At 43.6% G+C, this 19,944-nt stretch overlaps 1 protein-coding gene and 1 long non-coding RNA gene across 2 annotated transcripts in view; one reads left to right on the top strand and one right to left on the bottom strand.

The window, feature by feature from the left end:
• The window catches only part of LOC308472038, a 62,172-nt gene extending 60,573 nt beyond the window's left edge, over positions 1–1,599 (top strand). The window contains exon 3 of the long non-coding RNA XR_013983257.1: positions 1,515–1,599. This is a non-coding gene — a long non-coding RNA (uncharacterized lncRNA). The remainder of the gene's footprint in view (positions 1–1,514) is intronic.
• MAPKAPK3 (MAPK activated protein kinase 3) overlaps positions 1–19,944 on the bottom strand; it is a 70,201-nt gene that overhangs the window by 3,848 nt on the left and 46,409 nt on the right. Inside the window, exons 3-10 of the mRNA XM_080996472.1 lie at positions 16,038–16,177; positions 12,531–12,595; positions 10,984–11,063; positions 10,433–10,559; positions 9,667–9,742; positions 9,233–9,357; positions 6,371–6,456; positions 1,479–1,559 (exon numbers count right to left, since the gene is read on the bottom strand). Of these exons, the coding sequence (XP_080852598.1) occupies positions 1,479–1,559; positions 6,371–6,456; positions 9,233–9,357; positions 9,667–9,742; positions 10,433–10,559; positions 10,984–11,063; positions 12,531–12,595; positions 16,038–16,177 (780 nt within the window). The remainder of the gene's footprint in view (positions 1–1,478; positions 1,560–6,370; positions 6,457–9,232; positions 9,358–9,666; positions 9,743–10,432; positions 10,560–10,983; positions 11,064–12,530; positions 12,596–16,037; positions 16,178–19,944) is intronic.

The raw sequence follows: 19,944 nt of genomic DNA, 5'->3' as shown, positions 1-19,944 counted from the left end.
TTATAAAAAAATTATGAATAAAACATGTTCTATTTGCAAACAAAACATTTAAATAGCTACCTTTCTACTGACTGGAGGGGGGGCATGGGCATAGCCAGATTTTTGTTGGGGGTATAGTGGAAAATGCACAAGAAAAATAGAGGAGGTGTAAGTTTGGCCTTACACAGCCAAACCTTCCTGTGAGTCCTTGCAGAACCACTCCTGCCCTTGAGGGTGGCCCAATTGGGGTTTGATTGCCCTGATTAGGAGCCCTCATTGCTACGGGTGGCGACCGTGGAGATATCTAGCCCCACCTGGTTGAGACAGGTACAAATAGTGCAGGGCAATGTGGTCAAGAGGAGGATGGACTAAACACTGCTGAGGCTTCCCACAGTTTGATCTGGTGGTGTATGTGGGTGAAGGTCTGGTGGGGGGAATTGTTGCTTTGAAATTGTTCCTTTGGGGTTATTTCTTGGTGGTAGAGGGTTTTGTATTGCTGTATAAGAAGGTTTAAGGAGGTTTATTACTGTGTAGAAGGTTTAAGGAAGTTTACTGTTTGAGGTTTTGTTTTTGCTATTGTTTCAGGAGTTTGTCCTATTCTGTTGACATAAAAATATATTTTCCCTCATATATTGACTACCAAAGGTCCTTTAAAGAACCTGCAAAGTTAATTGGCAAAACAGGGGGGCAGGTTTTTGTTACTAGGGGCAGAATCTCAAATTTGTATTGATTTTTACTTATGGGGGGCAGCTGCTCCCCTGGCCTCCCCACCCCCTGGCTACGCCCATGGGGGGCCACAGGAAGGAAGCAATTTCAAAAAGGGGGTAATGGTTGGGAAAAGGTTGGAAAACACTGTTTTAGAACATACTGTTTTGCTATGTGTAGGGATAGAAAGTGTTTTGCCTCTGAGAGTCACATGCAGACGTGGGTAGTCACTCAGAGGCTGAATATCAATAAGCATGGTCAGGGCAAAAAGTGGCATGGCCTGGGTATGCATACGCACACACTCAATGGCTCTCCCTGTGGATCAGAAAAGGACAGACTTCTGTCCACCCCACAAGGGAGAGATGACGCTCCTGCTTGCCTGCCAAAGAGTTGTTTGGTAAGTTGGAGAACCACTGTGCTCCCCAAGACCAGCAAACGGCTATTGGCATGTTGGAAGGAGTGTGGTTTGCATGGAAGTTGCACAGAGATTACTCTTTCTGTGCACCTTCCTCCCCATCACTGTGCAAAATTCAGTATCAAGAAGGTAGACTGGGCACCCATGTGGAGGGGATGGGCAGCATGCAACCCGCAGCTCATGGGTTACTGACATGTGTGCTAGAGTCTGCCCTTGACTGAATATAGAAAACATCATAATCGGTTATTTCTGTATAGTTGGGCAATCGTTATGAAAATGCTGGTAATGAGCTGGTAAAAGATGTTCAGAAAGAAAAGCAAGCAAACTATCTCCGGCTGGATTTGCGAATGCCCAGCCTACTAATATATGTGATCATTACCTTCACTTCATCCCAGTGATCTTTGTCCTCTTGCAGAACCCGGGCAGTATGAAGAGGGGTAGGTGGCACCACCATGGATTGCTAAGGAAACCAAAGAAGCAGCTATTCAGAAACAGTAATTCTGACAATAACACACTCACACATTACCACTCATCGTCCTTGCTGATGAAGTAATTACAAGTCTTGAGAAAATTGTATAAATATGTCTCCTAAGCAACAGGAGGGAGAGAGAAAAATGTACTTAGCTGCATTGCTAAGCACAGTTGCGTTATCAATATGACTTAAATATGTGTCATTTCCATAGGATTGCAGCTATGGAATAAGACTGAGGGGCAAACACACATTTGAAACCCCAGAGTGAAAAGCTGCCAGGGAAGAGTAAATCCGGAGCAGGAAAATAGCAGGAGGGTAAAGGGTGATATGCTCCCTCCGTTCCTGTGCTTCTCAAATTGCGCTCCTCTCCAACTCAGTAATAGGGCTCTAATAAATATATTTCTACATAATGTGAAAATGATCCACCCTGTGCTTCAGCACATAAGCATGGAGGTCATGCCTTCCAGGCCCTCTTGCTTTCATATCAGCTTCTGCCAGTGATAGCCAATATTGCTGGACTACAACTCCCATCATTCTTGACACTTGGTCATGCTGCCTGGGGCTTATGCAATATGGGCTAATTGAATGGAAGCAATTGTGCAGCAGGAAGGTCCTTACAGAGGAGAGCTGCTCCAGACGGCATAACCCAGCCATGCCATGCACCATAGGAAAAGGTCCAGTATAAAAGAATGGCAGATTTAGGTATTTAGGTCAAAATGAAATAGAAACAGTCTAATAGTGAAAAGGAGTGTGGGTTGCCACACTTGAGGCACAAAGGAGATTTTCTTTTTCCTACACGTAACTTGCAGCTCACACTTATTTAACATACACGCTCACAACTTTAAGCACATTGCTGAATAATATTTTTTTAAAGAATGATGCAAAAATTGCATTGGGGGAAATAATAAAATAGCAGGGGAGGGGGAAAGGGGGTGGGAGAGCAGGAAAACTCTTAAAAGCACACAAATGATCTGATTGGAGAGTTTGACCCCACCATGGAACACAGCCTCAAGATCATCCGTGGGATTACAGACACTCTGAGACTTTACAAGGAAATGTTTGATGAGCTCAAGAAACAGCTGCAGCTGCCAATCACAATGCTTCTGACAAAGAAACCATCACCATCAGCGGATGTGCACAGGCAACCGTCCTCTGAATCTTAACCACAGCCAAAAACGTCTTCTGGCTACCTGTCAATCCCTACCTCCCACCCCAGTCCTCATATCATTTGCAGCAAGTATCCAGTGAAGGAGAGAAGGAGGAAAACTAAGAGGAAGATTGAGGGCTGCATTTGCCCCACATTGGTAAGTGCAGCTATTTTTAAAAAATTGTGTTTTCCTGCTTTTCTAGGGGGTGTTCTGGCTTTACGTGATTTTGCTTATACATGCAATGGCCAGGAACCTATATTGTGAGTTATCTGTACTGCCTCTTTGTTTATTAGTATCACTGCCACAAAGTGCTTTCAAATCAGATTCTGCTGCCATGGATCCTACTCTGCAGCCAGAACACTGGGAACCGCAGCTTAATGTGGCTCCTGAGAACAGTATGTTCAGCAATCCCTCTGCAGTTCCCAGGTTCCCTTGAGGGAAGGACTAGCTTTGACAGCAAACCACTGGACATACTTCTGCAGTAAGTTGGCATCCTGCTTATGGATCCTTCTGGGAAATCCACAAAGATGGCCCATTTTGACTCCATGTTTCTTCATGGAGATACCTCATGAGAATCCTTCCACAAGCATAGGCCCGGAGGGAAATGTTACACCTAGTGGCCCCTATACCGGAGATGTACCAACAAAGAGAACTGGCAATATATAAAGGTAATTAGTTAGGTAACACAAATGTGTCTAAATGAATGTGGTTGGGAATTATCAGCAAGAAACATGAGACAATCCCTTTTGTGTTTTATCCTGAGCCTTGCCAACTGTATGGAATGTTGGTCAAATCAGTATTCTGCTTTCTTCCTAGGTTATTTAAATATAGAAAAAGAAACAAATGTTTCAGGGAGGACTGCAAAGATAAATTAGTGTTTATAAAGTGCTTTGAGAAAATAATGACAGATGGCGCGTATGCATGTACATTCATCGCCCCTGCAACTCCATTCGTTCTTTCCATTGCAAGATGGCTCCTAACTACTGTTGCATTTGTTATCTGCGAAGGGAAAAGGGAAAGGAGAGAGACTAAAACTGCATTGGTGGGATGTTAAGAGTCCCTGCCAGGCTCTGTGCTGCTGAGTGTTCCCTTTATGCTTTTGCCATTCCATTCTATGTAAACTTTAACAAAAGGGCGTGCTCTGCCACTTCTCTGATATTAAGTTCAGGAGGCAATCTAGCGCATCTGAGATTTGGAAGCACCAGGTCTCTGAGCTGAACAATATTTAGGGCTGAATTTTTTATTTTATTAGGTTGTGTGTAGGGAGAACCTGACTTCCCCCAACAGCTTACCAGAATCTGTTAACCTCACTTGCAAGCCTTGTGTTTTGCAGCCATAACACATGATTATCATGCACGGAAGGTGGTGCATAATACACTTCAATATTGTTGTATTATATTTAACAGCCCCACCTGTGTTCTATATTGTGATGGCTTATAAGCAATAAATCTGAATTGACTGAAGACCAACAGACGGATAATATTTTGGTTTAAGCGGAGCCCATCCCTTTATATGGATCTGGCTTTGTTCCCCAGAATGCTCCCTAAAAAATCTACGTCCTCTTCCTGATAGCACCATTTCATCTATGCATGGAAACCCTTCAGCTCTGCCTATTTAGGTGGCCCTGAACATAGGATGAATAGCATTTCAGGCGAAGCTACCTTGGATGACCAGGATTTTAATTTCTTATTGTGCTCATTCACAACTTCACTTACTTATATACTCCTGGCTAATTTCCTCCAATTTCTACTTCAACCAATTAGTTTAGAAGAACATTTTTGCATGTACACTTAACTTGTCCACCTGCTTAACTATTTACCTTGACACATTGTCACTGAGGCTGAGATGATGCATCAACTGGGACTTTACTTGTTCTCATAGAGATGGCATCTAGATGTCTATTTAACCACTGTCTCTATGTAGCACACAATCCCAGGAGCTTTCAAGGCATTTCTCTTTTCAACCACATTTTTGTTTAGATGTCAGCACATGGTAGAGCTGCTTCTTACTTACTTTAAACACCTCCTTTTCACTTTAGATTTGCATCAAGTATAGCATCCAATCTGTGTGACTCAATCAAGCTATTTACATTTATTACTGCTTCATTTTCCAGACCAGTTACAAATGACTTTTAGTAAGGCCAAAATCCTTTGCATTTAATAAATTTTGGGATCTATGAATGAAGGCAAATGCAGTGTAGGTTAATTAACTTTTCTGACTTTAGTATAGTCCTGCATGAAGTAAAAGCAGTCCGCAGAACAGCAGCACCGTGCTTGCCTTGAATTTGGGGCTGGGGGAAGGGTTATGAGAGGAATTACTTCAGTGTGGAGGTTTGCCTGGTCCACTAAGAGGCCAAATGACCAACAGCTGTTAGGAGGTTGCATGCTATCACTTAGAGCAGCAGTTGCCAGTGTGGCACTGCGGGTGAAGTGATGCCCTTGAGGTCTTCCCCTGGCACCCTCAAAACTCTTTTGGCACACCCAGTCACTGAGCCTTGGTTACGAGGGTGGCTACTTTTTGTCCCCTGAAAAGCACATCAAATTTGAAGGAGGGAGAGTGATACTCTTCCCCACTTCCTCTTGTTTTTGCTGCACAGATTAATAATCTTTTTCCCAGAACCCTGAGAAAAGTGAAGTGTGTGTGCATGCATGTGTGCTTCCTCTCTTTCTGCCCCTCTGTGGTGGAGATGGCTGATCCAGGGAATGAGAAGGATCAGAGCGGGTGGTGCCCACATCACTTACTCAAAAATCCAGATCTCCCCACAGGCCTAAAAATGTTAGCCACCCCCGACAACTGCACGCCAGCTGCTCTTGGGGGCAATACATGGATTATTTAGGGACATTTAATTTCTTTGTGTTCTTTCCCTTCCTTTTTATTTGTTTTTTATTTTTATATAGACACATATATAGAGAGATATAACCTTAATGGCAGAAGGGAATAGAAATCTAATAAAGAAACAATAAATGCACAAAACTCCAGTGAGTCCTCCATAGCAATAGACAGAAAAGCTGCCCTGAAACTGCTCAGATTTGTAGCCTTAGCAGCGGCTTGCTTCTTGCTGGAGGCAAAGAATTCTATGACATGAGAGCCTGCCATGGCCTTTTAGTTAGCATCACCCATTAAAATCAGCTTCTGGTGTTGTTTTCTTAGAGTGCTGCACATAAACCTCTACTATCACCCCACTCAATAACCCCAACGTTTCCAGATCTGTGCCAAAGACCAAAACCGCCCTTAAAGCAGGAGGCTCTCTATTCATATCAATAGAGAGCAGTTCAGCACGACGGTGCCTTGAATGTCTAATAATAGTCCTCCATAAATCCTACACTGATGAGGTAACATGGCTTTTTTTATAAGTGAGGGAAGGAGGGCGTGTGCATGGCGCACTGAACAGAAAATGCTAGCCGGGAGCAGTTGGGATGGGGGTGTAGTGTCCTTGACTGCCACTGACAGGGAAATTTTACCCCACCCCCAAGAGTTCTCTCACACTGCAGAGTGGAAATTATATCCCTTTTATACAGGGCAGACTCCTGGTTAAATGAGTTATACTCCCTCTTACCACAGCAGGCAGCCTCCTGTCCAAATTAAAACAACAACACCAACACACACACACACACACACACACACACACACGAGTGTTTGTGCAGGACTTACATTAATCCAGGGGTGATTCATAAACTGAGAAATTGTCATCCTCTCCGTTGGGTCTGTCTTCAGCAGCAGACGAATTAGCTGCTTAACTGAAAAGCAAAAAGACAAACATCAATGACAAGATCCTACAAAATTCAAACTATTAAGAACCCTTGAACTCTTGTCACTTTCCCTCTGCTATCAAGTCAGACGAAAGTCTGACACTTACAAATGACTGTATAAAACATGGGAAACGTGCCTTATACCAAGTCCATTCATTTGGATTCTCCCATCCAGCTCTGTATGGTCTACAATGATTGGCAGCAGCTCTCCGGGGTTTGGGACAGAGGGCATTCCCAGCCCTACCTGGAATCATCAGGGATCAAACCTGGGACCTTCTGTATGCAAAGTGCATGCTCTACCACGTATATACTATTTATTTAATGACAGGCCAAGTGAAGAAGTTACCCCTGCCTGCTCCAGCTGCCCACCATAAGGCCAACTACCAGTTACCCCATGGGAAGGATTCACAGAGAGTGTGATTGCCTGATCCTGTGCTGAGAGGAGCCTGGACTGGCTCTTCTCTGCACAAAGCCATCTGTCACCAGCTGCCAGTGAGAAGGATCCTTATGACGTGCTAAATGCTGTAATTCCTTACAGTGTGTTTTTAAATTGCATTGATGTTACTTGGAAGGATTTGCATCCTGAAACATGGGATAGAAATAATTGCAATAAATATATAGCTGCAAAGAGAGAGCAAAAGCGATGAAAGGTGTGAAGCAGGAGAAAGAACAAAATTACAGAGTTAAACAGTTTCATAAACTGAGCTGTAAAAAATACTCTTTGCTGCAGGTGTTTAGATCCACATTTGATTGCCCAATCCTAATCAGATTTATACAGAAGTTCCACCAAGTTAAAAAGAACTTGCTTCCATATAGGCATGGTTAGGACTGCAGGCAAAACATCTGTACCATCTTATACAAAGTTTCTACAGCTCGTTTAGTCCCATGATATGTAGGCATTGGTCACATGTTCATCCTTGTGGAAATAAATGTGACGAAGAAGCAGGCCCCGCCCCCTACACTTTCATCCAAACCTGTGAACACAGCCTGCCTGCACAACTGTTGTAAACACATAGGCTCCATTCACAGGTTCAGCTGGAAGTGCATGTGTGTGTGCCCACAGATTCACTTTTCACATGGGGCCATGGTCTTATGTTGTGTCCAGAAAAAGGTTAGAATTCTTGACATTTTCCGAGCCTGGAGTGCAGTGAAATCTGATTTTGACATAACAGATCAGCAGAATTTTAAATGCAGGAACGGCTTATGCTTCTAAATTTCTGCTAAACAAATAATGTGTGGAGTACTGATCCATGCTTTTGAAATAAATCCTTGGAGCATGTGGGTCTGACTTTGGATACCTCACATCTGCACCCCGACTAATGCGTACATGAATCAGCCCTTCAATTCTGACTTGGGAACACTGGTAAAGTGAGATTCATTCCTAACAATGACTGTAGTGACCAACAACTTAGGTTTGGGGTTCTGATCGATCACGGGTGTCTCAGGGTGGCAGGAGGGGGAGGCATTTCCCACACATTTCCCCGCTCCCTCAACTCACTCTCTTAATGAGGTGCTCATATCCAAGATTACACAGGAGTCCTGTAAACCTCCGTCTGCTGGCCAAGCAGGAATCAACATTTCCCTGCAGCTATCCCTAGGACAGCTCAGAAAGGAGCTGGAGTTTCTAACAGGAAACAGGATTTGGGGGTGTGCAGGATTTCTTGTGTTAGATGGATGACAGGGCTTTCTATTACTGCTAAACATAGTTGTGACAGTACAGTGTGACCTGCATCAAGGTAATTGCTGCAGCTTCTCTGTGAACTAAGGATGGCTCACCCGTTATGTACATCAGCTGCAACTATCAGATGCCTATGATTGTACCAACAAAGCCGGCCCGGAGGTGGCAAAATGACTCTACTGTGGTGCATCAGTAGGCTACTCACGATGCCATACACATGCTGCCTCATCCCTCTGCTACAAAATCTGCTTAGGGAGCATCATGCCTGCAAGCAGTAGGTGTTACTCAAGTTGTAGCACATGTCAACAAGGCACTAGCACAGCCAGTTCAATAGACAAGGAAAATACCACAGAAGTCATGATGGTGCCCTGTTGTTGTTACTGGGATCCGATTCCTGCCCACTTTTTTTTCTGGTGCAGCACTTTTTTCATCTCCACTCTAATGTAAGTGTTGGATTTGAAGGAACAGTATTTGAGAAGCAGAGTTAATTTAATGGTATTTTGCGTTTCTGAAACTTCTTTACATTGTGTGTAAGAGGCAGATGTTTACTTTTCTTAAACTCTGGGAGGTTTAACAAAACCTTTTAGGAAGTTACCATCTACCATGTTAGTTCATTGGCACATCTAGTTCAGTACTATCTACAACAGAATTTCCCAAAGTGTGGCCCATGGACCCTTGGTGGTTCATAAGCATCATAGCAACATTAGCATCTAGCACACAAATTACAATTGCTAGACAACAGGCAGAAGTGGTCCACCAAGATCCTCAGCAATCTTTAAGTGGTTCAGGGGTAAAAATAAAGTTTGGGAACCACTGGTCTATAGTATGATCCACTGGCAGCAGCAGCTCCACAAAATTTCAGACTGGGGTCTCTCCCAGCCCTATGTGGAGTTGCCAGGTATTGAATCTGGGACCTTCTGCATGCATGCAAGGTGGACACTCTACCACTGAGCTACATTCCTTTTATTTTAGAGATCTCCAAGTAGCATATATGCTGGGCCAGTCTCACCACAGAATATTTAAAACATTAAACACACACCCCATTGATGCACAAGTACCAGAAAGTACACAGGGGAATCCATTTACCTTCATCAGATACCTCTGACCATTCAGGATTTGGAAATCCATACTGCCCCATCCGAATTCTTCTCTTCATTCCAGGAGAAATGGCCTGGCCAGTGTTGGAGTAGAAAGGAGGGAATCCACACAAGCTACAAAAGAGTGGGATGTAGAGAAGAAATTGTACTGTCTGGGAAATGACCACATCTTTGTCTCCTCCCTGACCTTCCCCACAACTTCAGCAGCCCAATGCACAGTCCCAGATGTCTGTCGATTCTTCTGATGGAATGAATAATAGCCCAGTGACTAATTATCTGAGTGTGGCATAAAAGGAAACATCATTTTAAAACACCATTGATTGGGGATGGATGTAGTTTGGGATAGAAGGGAAGTGTTTATTCATACATGACATGTTAAGGGCTCAACTTCGTTAATCTATTTCTCCCCCACTTCACACTTACAGTATGTACATGATGACACCAAGAGACCACATATCGCAGGATTTGTCATACTTCTCAGGACCAAGGACTTCTGGGGCTGATTGGGATGGGGAAGAGAACCAAAAGAACTGTGAATGTCAGTTTCTCTTATTTTGATCACAAACTACAAATATTTGCATTTTTTTTAATTAAAAAAGCTGTTACTGGTTGAAATAATACTTTTAAGTATTTGTACCTGAACCCCATGGGTGCTGGTGAAGCTTGACAAATATTTCATGGTATTTTACATCTTGCGCAAGTGTGTGTGTTCTGAACTGGTGTTCCCTGTGCTCAGGCTTTGGCCCCTGACTTCCTGAGACATCAATGCTCTCATCCCATGCTGGGAAGACTGAGCACTGTGCTTTGATGGTGCCATCTAAGATGCAGTATCAGCCCATCTGAGTCATCAGACACCTGGGTCAATTTCTGCTCACTAGGCCCTGCAAAGCCCTAGCCTCAGAACATGTTCCTCAGCCTGATCAACTTGTTTCTTGGGTAAGGACACTGGCTGCCTAAACTCCAGCCCGCTATCCTACCTGTTTTGAACCATGTACCAGATCTGGCCCACTTGAACTGGCAAGCAAGATCCTAACCCTGGTTCTGGTACCTGACGGCCTGGAGCCTGACTGTTGCAGAGATCTGAAAATGGGAGGTGGGGAGGGTTTTTTTCTAAAGCACAATCATGTTCTCCCCGTGGACTTAACAACTAAAGAGAAAAATGGGGGGGACGACACACATGCAGACTCACCTACGTAATAGGGAGTATAACAGGGGGTCTGCAGCGCATTCTGCACCGTCGTCTCTTTGGCAAATCCAAAGTCTGTAAGCTTCAGTACTGCATCCTTCGCTTTAGATGTATAAAGCAGGTTTTCTGGCTGTGATGGTGTCAAGAGAGAAACATAAAATGAGGCTGAACAGGAGAGCAGGAGAGGTTTCTGGGGGGAAGTTCTATTCAACTGTAGGCTTTGTTCTGTTCCTCTAGGCTGATAGGTGGTGTGGTGCCCAGCATCAAGTTTGTATTTTATTATCAGTAGATTGCAATGTGGTGATGCAGATTTTAAATAAGCATCAGGCCTTCTTCAATAAGTCTTTTAAAAATGCACTGAGCTTCTGGACAACTGTATACTTAGAAGATACTTGGGATCCTCACCAAGATGGTGGTTCTTCGCACAATTAAAAACTGGGACACACTAGTTCCTCTCAGTGTAGTAACATGGCCTGTGTCAAGTCACCACTGTCCATTTTCTTGTTATGGTTTAGGCATTTCTCTTCTCTGCCAAGGCACTTTTCAAGCCTCACCTTGACATCTCTGTGGGCGATGTTCATCCCATGTAGATACTGAATGGCTGTTCCAATGTCTCTCATTATTTCAGAGGCCTCTAGAAATAAAAATTCATGAGAAAGGTCACATTAACATTCCCTCCATACTTCAGAGATATGCAGCTAGGCAATGCTTCTGACTAGCAACTAGCTTGTTTGTTTGCAGGGCTAGTGTCAAGACAGGGGAAAAACTAAAATTAGCCCCAACAGCTGTGTTTTGGGTTTTGCAAATGACTATGCCTCCACACATCTTAAACTCTCCTGCTCTGCAGCACCCTTCCTAGAAGGCAACATAAAAATGACCAGAAAGTCATGTATGGTGCATACGTACAGTATACACTACTTGTTCCTATGGTATGACTAACCAATTCACACCTAAACTGATAGTAAGATTCTGAATGCCCTTTGAGCCCTCAGACTTGAGCAGAGAGACGTAAAATGCAAAGCAGAAAGGATAAACACTTACCATCTACTACTCAGTGATCTAAAGATCTCATTGCACTTTCTATGTTTGAACGTATAGTTTATAATCATCAGTTTGCTTTGGATACCTGTTTTGACATATGGGGCATGAGCCACCTAAAGCCAGTTGGCAGAAGCCGTGCACGAGGACTTCTGCTTCTGCAATGGGGCTTCCTCTCTCAGAATTGGCTCTGGGAGATCAGATTGGCAGGCCCCCAACAGTGCATAGGAGAGGGGGTAGGGAATCATTGTTCTATATGGCTAGCTGACAAGCATATGAAGACAGAACGTTCAACAGTATGATGCTGAATTCTACCCATGGACTGCCTTTATTAAATTATGTGTTTAAGTCAGGATCAGTGGAATATTCTCATTGTTATGGTTGATTGACAACATTCCCCCCTCCCGTTACCTGTTCTATTTCGAATGATACTTTTAAAAAATTGTAAAAAAATCTTTGGTGAAGTTTTAAGCCCCTTCACCTGTTTCCTCAAAGTGCCTGGGGAAGAAGAAGCTACTGAGAGTTCCTGGGCAAAGAAGAAGAAGAAGAAGAAGAAGAAGAAGAAGAAGAAGAGGAGGAGTTTGGATTTGATATCCCGCCTTTCACTCCCCTTCAGGAGTCTCAAAGCGGCTAACAATCTCCTTTCCCTTCCTCCCCCACAACAAACACTCTGTGAGGTGAGTGGGGCTGAGAGACTTCAGAGAAGTGTGACTAGCCCAAGGTCACCCAGCAGCTGCATGTGGAGGAGCGGAGACGCGAACCCGTTTCCCCAGATTACAAGACTACCGCTCTTAACCACTACACCACACTGGCTCTCAGAAGCACAGTAGGGCCTCCCTTTCATGTGGATGGCCTGGCTCCACACTATCGTAGCCACTGCAGCTTGACAGAGGAGGGAGTTGTACACCTCCTCTCCAAATTATATGATCCAGACTGATTTGGGTTTTCTTTCTGACAAAAAGCCACTAGCCCCCCACCTGATCTACAAGCTCTTTATACACACACACACACAGAGAGAGAGAGAGAGAGAGAGAGAGAGAGAGAAAACAATTTAATGCTGTACCTTTTTCTGTGAAAGCTTGGTCGCCTCGTTCCTGGATCCTGCTGAACAGCTCCCCTCCCTCCATGCTGTGAACAAAGTGCAAACACACAGAGGATTCATAATACAAGCACAAAGGGGGTCCCATCTCAGTAGCTTGGTATTTTTATATATGAATACTGCTGTTTCTACTTCCTATCTGCTGTGTGCATTTCTAATATTAGCTTTATTATCCTTAAAAGGCGGCCAAGACATTGTTACTATGGCCTTATGGCATAGATGAAGGCCTCAGTAACTATTTTGCCTCACAGTTGCTCAAATGCCTAAAACAGCTCTGATATAAAGAAACTATGATGCTTGTTCTGTAGCTGTTGCTGATTGGATTCAAAGTGTCCTGCTTGCAGAGTTTTAGAGCTTTGGGGTGCTTTCCAGGACCATTCAGATATGGTGGTACCTCGGGTTAAGTACTTAATTCATTCCGGAGGTCCGTTCTTAACCTGAAACTGTTCTTAACCTGAAGCACCACTTTAGCTAAATGGGCCTCCTGCTGCCGCCACGCCGTTGCTGCACGATTTCTGTTCTCATCCTGAAGCAAAGTTCTTAACCTGAAGCACTATTTCTGGTTTAGCGGAGTCTGTAACGGAGTTACAGCGGAGTCTGTAACCTGAAGCGTATGTAACCTGAAGCATATGTAACCCGAGGTACCACTGTACTTGGAAAGCAAGGCTGCAAAAGTACATGGGAGGAAAGGTAGCAATCTTCCCTTTGCCTACTCCTCAGATACAGGCATAGCAATATCTCTGTAAACTTCAGTTCAGCCACTTGTTACATTATATTTCATATATACAGTGTTGTTGTTTTTTAAAAAAATGTTTAGGGGTACTTTCATTTTCCTACTCATATTGAAATACTGCCCCTCAATGAGGCCAAACTTAGATTCACAAAATGTTTAGGGGTATGCATCCCTCCAGAAAAAAGCACTGCATATATATTTCCTACCACATTGCTTCTTGACCAGGTTGCAATCTTGCACACAGGCTACTTTAATCACACTAACTTCAATAGGATTTAATCTACTTTAAAGCACACAGGATCACAGCTTAAATCCTATTGAAATTAATGGGCTTTAAGGTAGCCCGTGTGCAGAATGGAACCTACATATGAATGAGCAGGAAGAAAACAAACAAAAAAAGCACAAAAAAGCTTTAAAGCCTGCGGTTTTAATATAGAGGCAGGCTCTTCAGAGAAAGCTGAATCACTGCTCTTTGTTGACCCTACTGGAAATGAGCACATCAGACAGTACTGCAGGAAGGCAAAGAGTAATCCCTGTTGTTCTGATGCCATCAAAATTCTGAAAAGTATGAGAAAAACAACAGAGGCAGCAAAAGGAGGGGAAGATAACACACAAATGAAAGATAGAGTCAAAGCCAGCCCTATCAAAACTCTGCATAAGAAACCACATAATGATAAAGAGGAAAAATGTGATCTGAGCAAACATTTTTTGGGCCAAGATGTGAAATGGAACCCTTAGAACAAAGATATGGGAAGCTAGGCTTGCCTATATCTCCACTGATTTTGATGCAAGTCAGACAGTTTCCTATGTACCTACTCAGTGTTCAGCTTACAAATTTGGCTCTGAACAATATATTGCAGGGAGGGAGGGGGGTTTCAACACACCAGCACTGGCTCCACCCTCTGCATCTCCTCCAGGTTTTTGAGAGCTTGCCAAAACAGCAGTTCAACTACATTCATTTATTCACCATCTCAGATCATGTCTGCACAGGATCATCATGTCTTTACAGGAGCTTTCACAAACATAAAACCCTGAAAAGCCTGTCCTGGCAACACAAGGGGAATATCAACATTATTTATTCAGGAAGTTGGTTGGTGTGCTTCAAAACAGAGTTCTTTGTTAAGAGCAGAATTTTTAGCCTCCTAGTATGTCTGGAGAAAGTTGGTCCAAACAAACAAGAGCCAGAGTGTGGCCTAGTGGTTGGGGTGTTGGTTTGATCCCCGTACACCAAGGTTCAATCTCCGTATGGGGCAGCTGCATATTCCTGCATTGTAAGGGATTGGACCAGATGATCCTCAGAGTCTCTTCCAATTCTACAATTCTATGATTCTAAGCTATCCTGTTTCCAGCACAGCTAAGACCTCACCTTCTATTTTCTCTGACAATTTGTTGCCTCTCTCTGACCTATGGCAACAGGGCATTAGTGCCTCCTTCAAGCTTAACTCCTCTCCTCTCTCCTCTTGCAAGCCTGATAAACCACCCTGGAAATGTATGAACTGAATGGCAATATGCAGTTCAATCAGATCAGACACCAGCATCAACCACAGAGCAGGGAGAGCTATGGCCTTCAAATTCTGCCTTGTTGGGTTTTCTGGTTGGCCACTGTAGGAAACCAGATGCTGAACTAGACAGGCCTTTGGTCTGATCCTACAGGGATGTTCTTATATCTGCTTCCTACTACGTTAGGCAAGGTTGAGCTAAATGCAAACTTCTGAAAGGGAGTGGATCGCCACAAGGTGCTGCTATTGTTTCTTCAGGGCCAGAATGGACTCTGCTCTCACGCAAAAATGTGCCGTCACGGATCAAAGTCAATGCAGTGAATGGTTTGGACTGGACTAGCATTCTGTGTGTGGAACAATAGTCACTCACAGAGAATAATGAAAGAAAAGACAAATGAAGAATAGTGCACATTCTTGCCTTCCCCAAGGTTCTGTGTTGTTGTTTTTTAAAAAGATTTTGGGCCCCCCATCCCCCATAATTCCAGAAAACTCTGTAAAGCCACATTCCACTGGAGAACCATTTATGTCCATGTGGAGATGGCAGTATTGAATCAGTAGCTTATGTACTGCTAGTTTTGAGGAGTGAGGTTATTACCCCTCTACTACTATCCATACCAGGTCGCTCAACCATTGCTATCCTGTCTTTTCTTCTGGCAGATCAAGATAACTAGGTGACAGCAAAAACTGCAAAAATTTTAGCAGGGGCAATTAGAATAAGATCTATTACAGTGGTACCTCGCAAGACGAATGCCTCGCAAGACGGAAAACTCGCAAAACGAAAGGGTTTTTGGTTTTTTGAGTTGCTTCGCAAGACGATTTTCCCTATGGGCTTGCTTCGCAAGACGGAAACGTCTTGCAAGTTTGTTTCCTTTTTCTTAAAACCGTTAATACAGTTGCGACTTGACTTCGAGGAGCAACTCATAGCACACGGTGTGGTAGCCTTTTTTGAAGACTTTGGTGATTTTTGAAGCTTTTCCAAAACTTTTCCGACACTGTGCTTCGCAAGACGAAAAAACCGCAAGACGAAAAAACTCGCGGAACGAATTAATTTCGTCTTGCGAGGCACCACTGTATTTGATTAATTTTCTAGCATTCCTCAGCTTAAAAAAACCCCCAAAAAGAAAGCCTATTGGCTCACATGTTTATCTGTGGCTAAATTTTGTCAATTTTGTCATTTGTATTGATGTAAATCTCCAGAATGTATTTTGTATAGCTAACTATTTAGCTCTATCTTCATACCATTCCATGATGATCAGGATGCACCTCTTCCCATGATGTATGTTCTCATAAACATCCAGGATGTGGACGATGTGTGGACAGCCCGAAGCCCGCCAATGATGATCCACTTCCTGTCGTGCTTTTGGGCTATCATACAAGAGCTGTAAAGGGAAAAGAAACAGGAATAATGGTCACATTTGTCTTCCTGGACCACCATACTTAGAATTCTGATGGACATGGAACTGAGCAAATATCTCACTGAGCTGGACAACTGCTAGAGGGGCAGCCACATATTTGTTCCCAGAACAAACACAGGGACCTGACTGTGAAGTTGCTCTGTGCCTGGGAAAAAGCAATTTCACAAAATAGCGCCTACCCTGTTGGACTAGAGAAACCTTAAAGCTCTATGATATCAATCCTGACCCAAATATCAATTAGTTTCTAGGCCCAATTCAAAGTGCTGGTTTTGACCTATAAAGCCTTAAACAGCTCAGGACCACAATACCTCAAGGATTGCCTCTCCCCATATGAACCAACCTGGACCCTACAATCATCATCTGAGACCTGTTTTTGTGTGCCTTCCATGAGAGATCTGAAGGGTGGCAACATGAGAACAGGCCTTTTCTGCAGTGGCTCCCTGCTTGCAGAATGCTCTCTCTAGGGAGGCTTGCCTGGTGTCTTGGTTGCAGATCTTTAGGCACCAGGCAAAAATTAGCCTAGGCCTTGGGCAAATTTAATCAATTAATTAAAAAGGAATTAGCCTAGGCCTTTGGCTAATTAAACAATCTATGGTCTTTTTAACTGTGTATGGGGGTATTATTTTTGTTTTCTGTTTTTATATTGGAAACCACCCTGTGATCTTCGGATGGGCAGGCATAGAAATTTTAAGAACAACAATAAATGTTAACCAGAGAGACCACCTTGGGGACTCTCAGCCACCCTAACTCATCCTGGAAGGGCTGAATTCTGCTGACACCTCTCTGTAGTCAGGTGCCTATTGCATAGAGGCCAACAGGCTTGCCTGCAAAAGTAGATTAGTGCGGGGATGTGGAGCAGAGCTTTAACAATGGGCAGGAAAAGCAAAGGTTTTAATCTCTTCTTCCCCACTCAGGTAGGCACAAAATAACCCTTTCTCAGTAGCGCACTCAGACTCTGAAATGTAAGCACTAGCAAGGAAGAATGGGGACAGAGAGAGGACTACTTCCTGACAGCAGCAACACCTAGTTTGAATGGAGTTAGATGTTTCAGCTCTCCAGACAAAGTAAGGATGGTTTGCTTCTCTTTCTCTCCACTCCAGCCAGCACAGAAATGGGCTATTGCAAAAAGCACTTGGGGGCCTTCCAGCAACCAAGGATTGTTAAATACACAGTGACTGTATGAATATGCTTCCTGAATGTTAAACCAACCCCATGCATTCCAAGGGTCACTGACTGTGTTCTTATGCTTCAGTCCCTGCTATAAGCTGAAACAACTTTATTTTGAAGCATCCACTAACACTCCCCATTAGGGCAGAGATTTGCTTCAACCCTCACAATAGATTTATATCTAAGTATCTATCCCCAAAGATCACACTGGAAAATACTCCAAGCAGCACCGGCTTTTTTTCCTAATGTGACTGTTTGGCTTCTCATGCCTCACAATCTGACCAGAGAAATCCAAACTCTGTGGCGAGAAAAGCAGGGTTCTGCAACATGTATGCACATTAAACCAACATCTGGAAATGTTTATAACTAGTCATGGGGTGGAGCAAAGATATGAAGCACATGAAATTCGACCCCTTTGAAATACTAGATGTCTTACTCTGCCATCCCTCTGTGTTCTGAAATTTCACGATGCATTATCTCACACCCTCTGTAGTTGCAGAGATGTTGCATTTTTTAAAAAAATGAAAGTTAAAGTTCTCATGGCACAGACTCCTACATCCAATACTCCTGTTCATGTTTATTCTCCACTTGGGAGGTTTACTCAAGAGTAGGCCTATTGAAATTAAGGGACTCTGAATAAAACTGAGTTGAATACCACTCCTGGAATTCTTATACCCCTAAAGTTTAGACACAACTGCTAAAGCAGAATCCTAGGGAGGATCATAACAGCTTCTTTTCCTACACAGAGGTAATGCCCAGGTAAAGAAAGGAAGGAAGAAGACATACACAAGTCACCTATTCAGTTCTTGGCTTGAGCTTATTTTGCTATGAATACCTCTTATTGATTCTTGACATAAATAAGGCACATTCATCTACTGAAGTAATGTATTTGCTTAACTTACTGTAAAACATACTGTTTTTGTTATTTGAGAGTAATGCAGTATGTGGTGTGGCCATCTAACATGTTTTTCCTAGTACTGGGTAACGCTCCTTGTTATTAGACGGCGACAGCATCCTATCATGGGTAGGTGGGTGTTTGTGTGCATAATCTTCACAATCAGAACCAGCTGGATGCACCTGACTTCCCATGGTAGCCATGAGGTGGTGAGGGGGAGGGGGGAGCAGCAATGACTGTACTCCCTAATCTTTTATGTGATTCTTCCCATGGCAGCCATTTTTTGATAGGCACCCATGGCACTCTTTTTTTTTTTTAATTTTGTATTTAATTTTATTGATTTGTTAGCAACAAGTACAAACATGACAACAACAAAAAGAATACAAAATTTAAAAAGGAATGCAGTTATTAGACTTACAAAATTTCCCACTCCTGACATAGAGCATACAAACCACACATGTACATAGCACCCACACAAGAAATGCACACACCGCAATAGAGGGTGTGATAGGCACAGCGCATGCCCTGCTCTCTACAAGTCTTCTTGTCTGTGATCTTCCTGGGGAGGTTTGCTTGGTTCCCATACTCTCCTCAGGCTTTTAAACCTTTAAACCTTTAACTGCACCTGTTTTATTTGCTTTCCCTTGGAGGTTTCCATTTTTCATGTTTTTACCTGCAGTTCCCTTCTCGTAATTGTATTGTTTTTATTTTGTATTGGTTTTTTATTCTTTTTCTTAGCCCCACCAGGGAGCACTTGTATGCTGGGGGTGCAGGGTAAAAATACGGTTAAATAAAACAAATGAATGCCTGAAAAGAAAACAGGAACCTGCATAATTCCTTGGTCAGACGCATGCAGTGCCAGGGGGCCTTGGTCCCTCACAAAGGGAGGTGACAACATCATCTGTTTGCTGCCTTTGCATCACGGTAAAGTGGACAGAGAGAAGGTAATAGCCACACAAACCAGGAGCTCTGCATGCTTAGTTATTGTGTTGCAAGCCTAGAAGAACTAGCACCAAGACTGATGACAACTGAGAGATGTTCCTCAGCTGCACTCCTCCAACCAAAAGCAGAGAGCAGCAGGTTGCCAGTGTTCTCTGTGGTACTAAGTAAGAAGGTCTTCTCTTTGTTACCTTGATGAACCTGCTTTTCCCAGAATTGTTCTGTGACCTACTCAGACCTCCACTTCTGCAATTCAGCCCTTTGTGTAGATTCCTGCCAAACCGCGACACTCAATTTCTCCAGTTGCCTTCTCACAATCTTGTCACCCATCTTGTCTGACCTGACCATCCCACTGTCATTGCCCTGAGTTCAGCAGGGAAAAGGACACAGAGCTGGAAGCTACACTGACATGGACTTAGGAGCCATGTAATTGGGGGAGTGAGGTACTGAACTTGAAGCTGGCAAGCAGGAGCTCACCAAACCAAACACAAGAGCATCCGGGTCTGTAGAATTGGAGCCATGGTCCTCACAGGCACATTCTCTGCAGCCTAAGGAACCAAGTGCCTCCTATAGTCTGTTGCTAGTCCAACAGCAAAGGGAGGCACCAGGCAGCACACCACAGAATGCAAGAGAAGTGCCTGTATTCAGGGGAGAGAGCTGGTTGTTCTCTGATTCTCCCAAAGCCGGGATAGCCTGGTAGAGGGTAGAGAGTTCCAGACCTTCTCAGAGC

Source organism: Podarcis pityusensis (genome assembly GCF_964106645.2).
Source record: "Podarcis pityusensis genome assembly, chromosome: 2".
Lineage (NCBI taxonomy): Eukaryota > Metazoa > Chordata > Lepidosauria > Squamata > Lacertidae > Podarcis > Podarcis pityusensis.
Note: the sequence above shows the minus strand (reverse complement) of the source record. Positions and strands in the feature narration are given on the sequence as shown.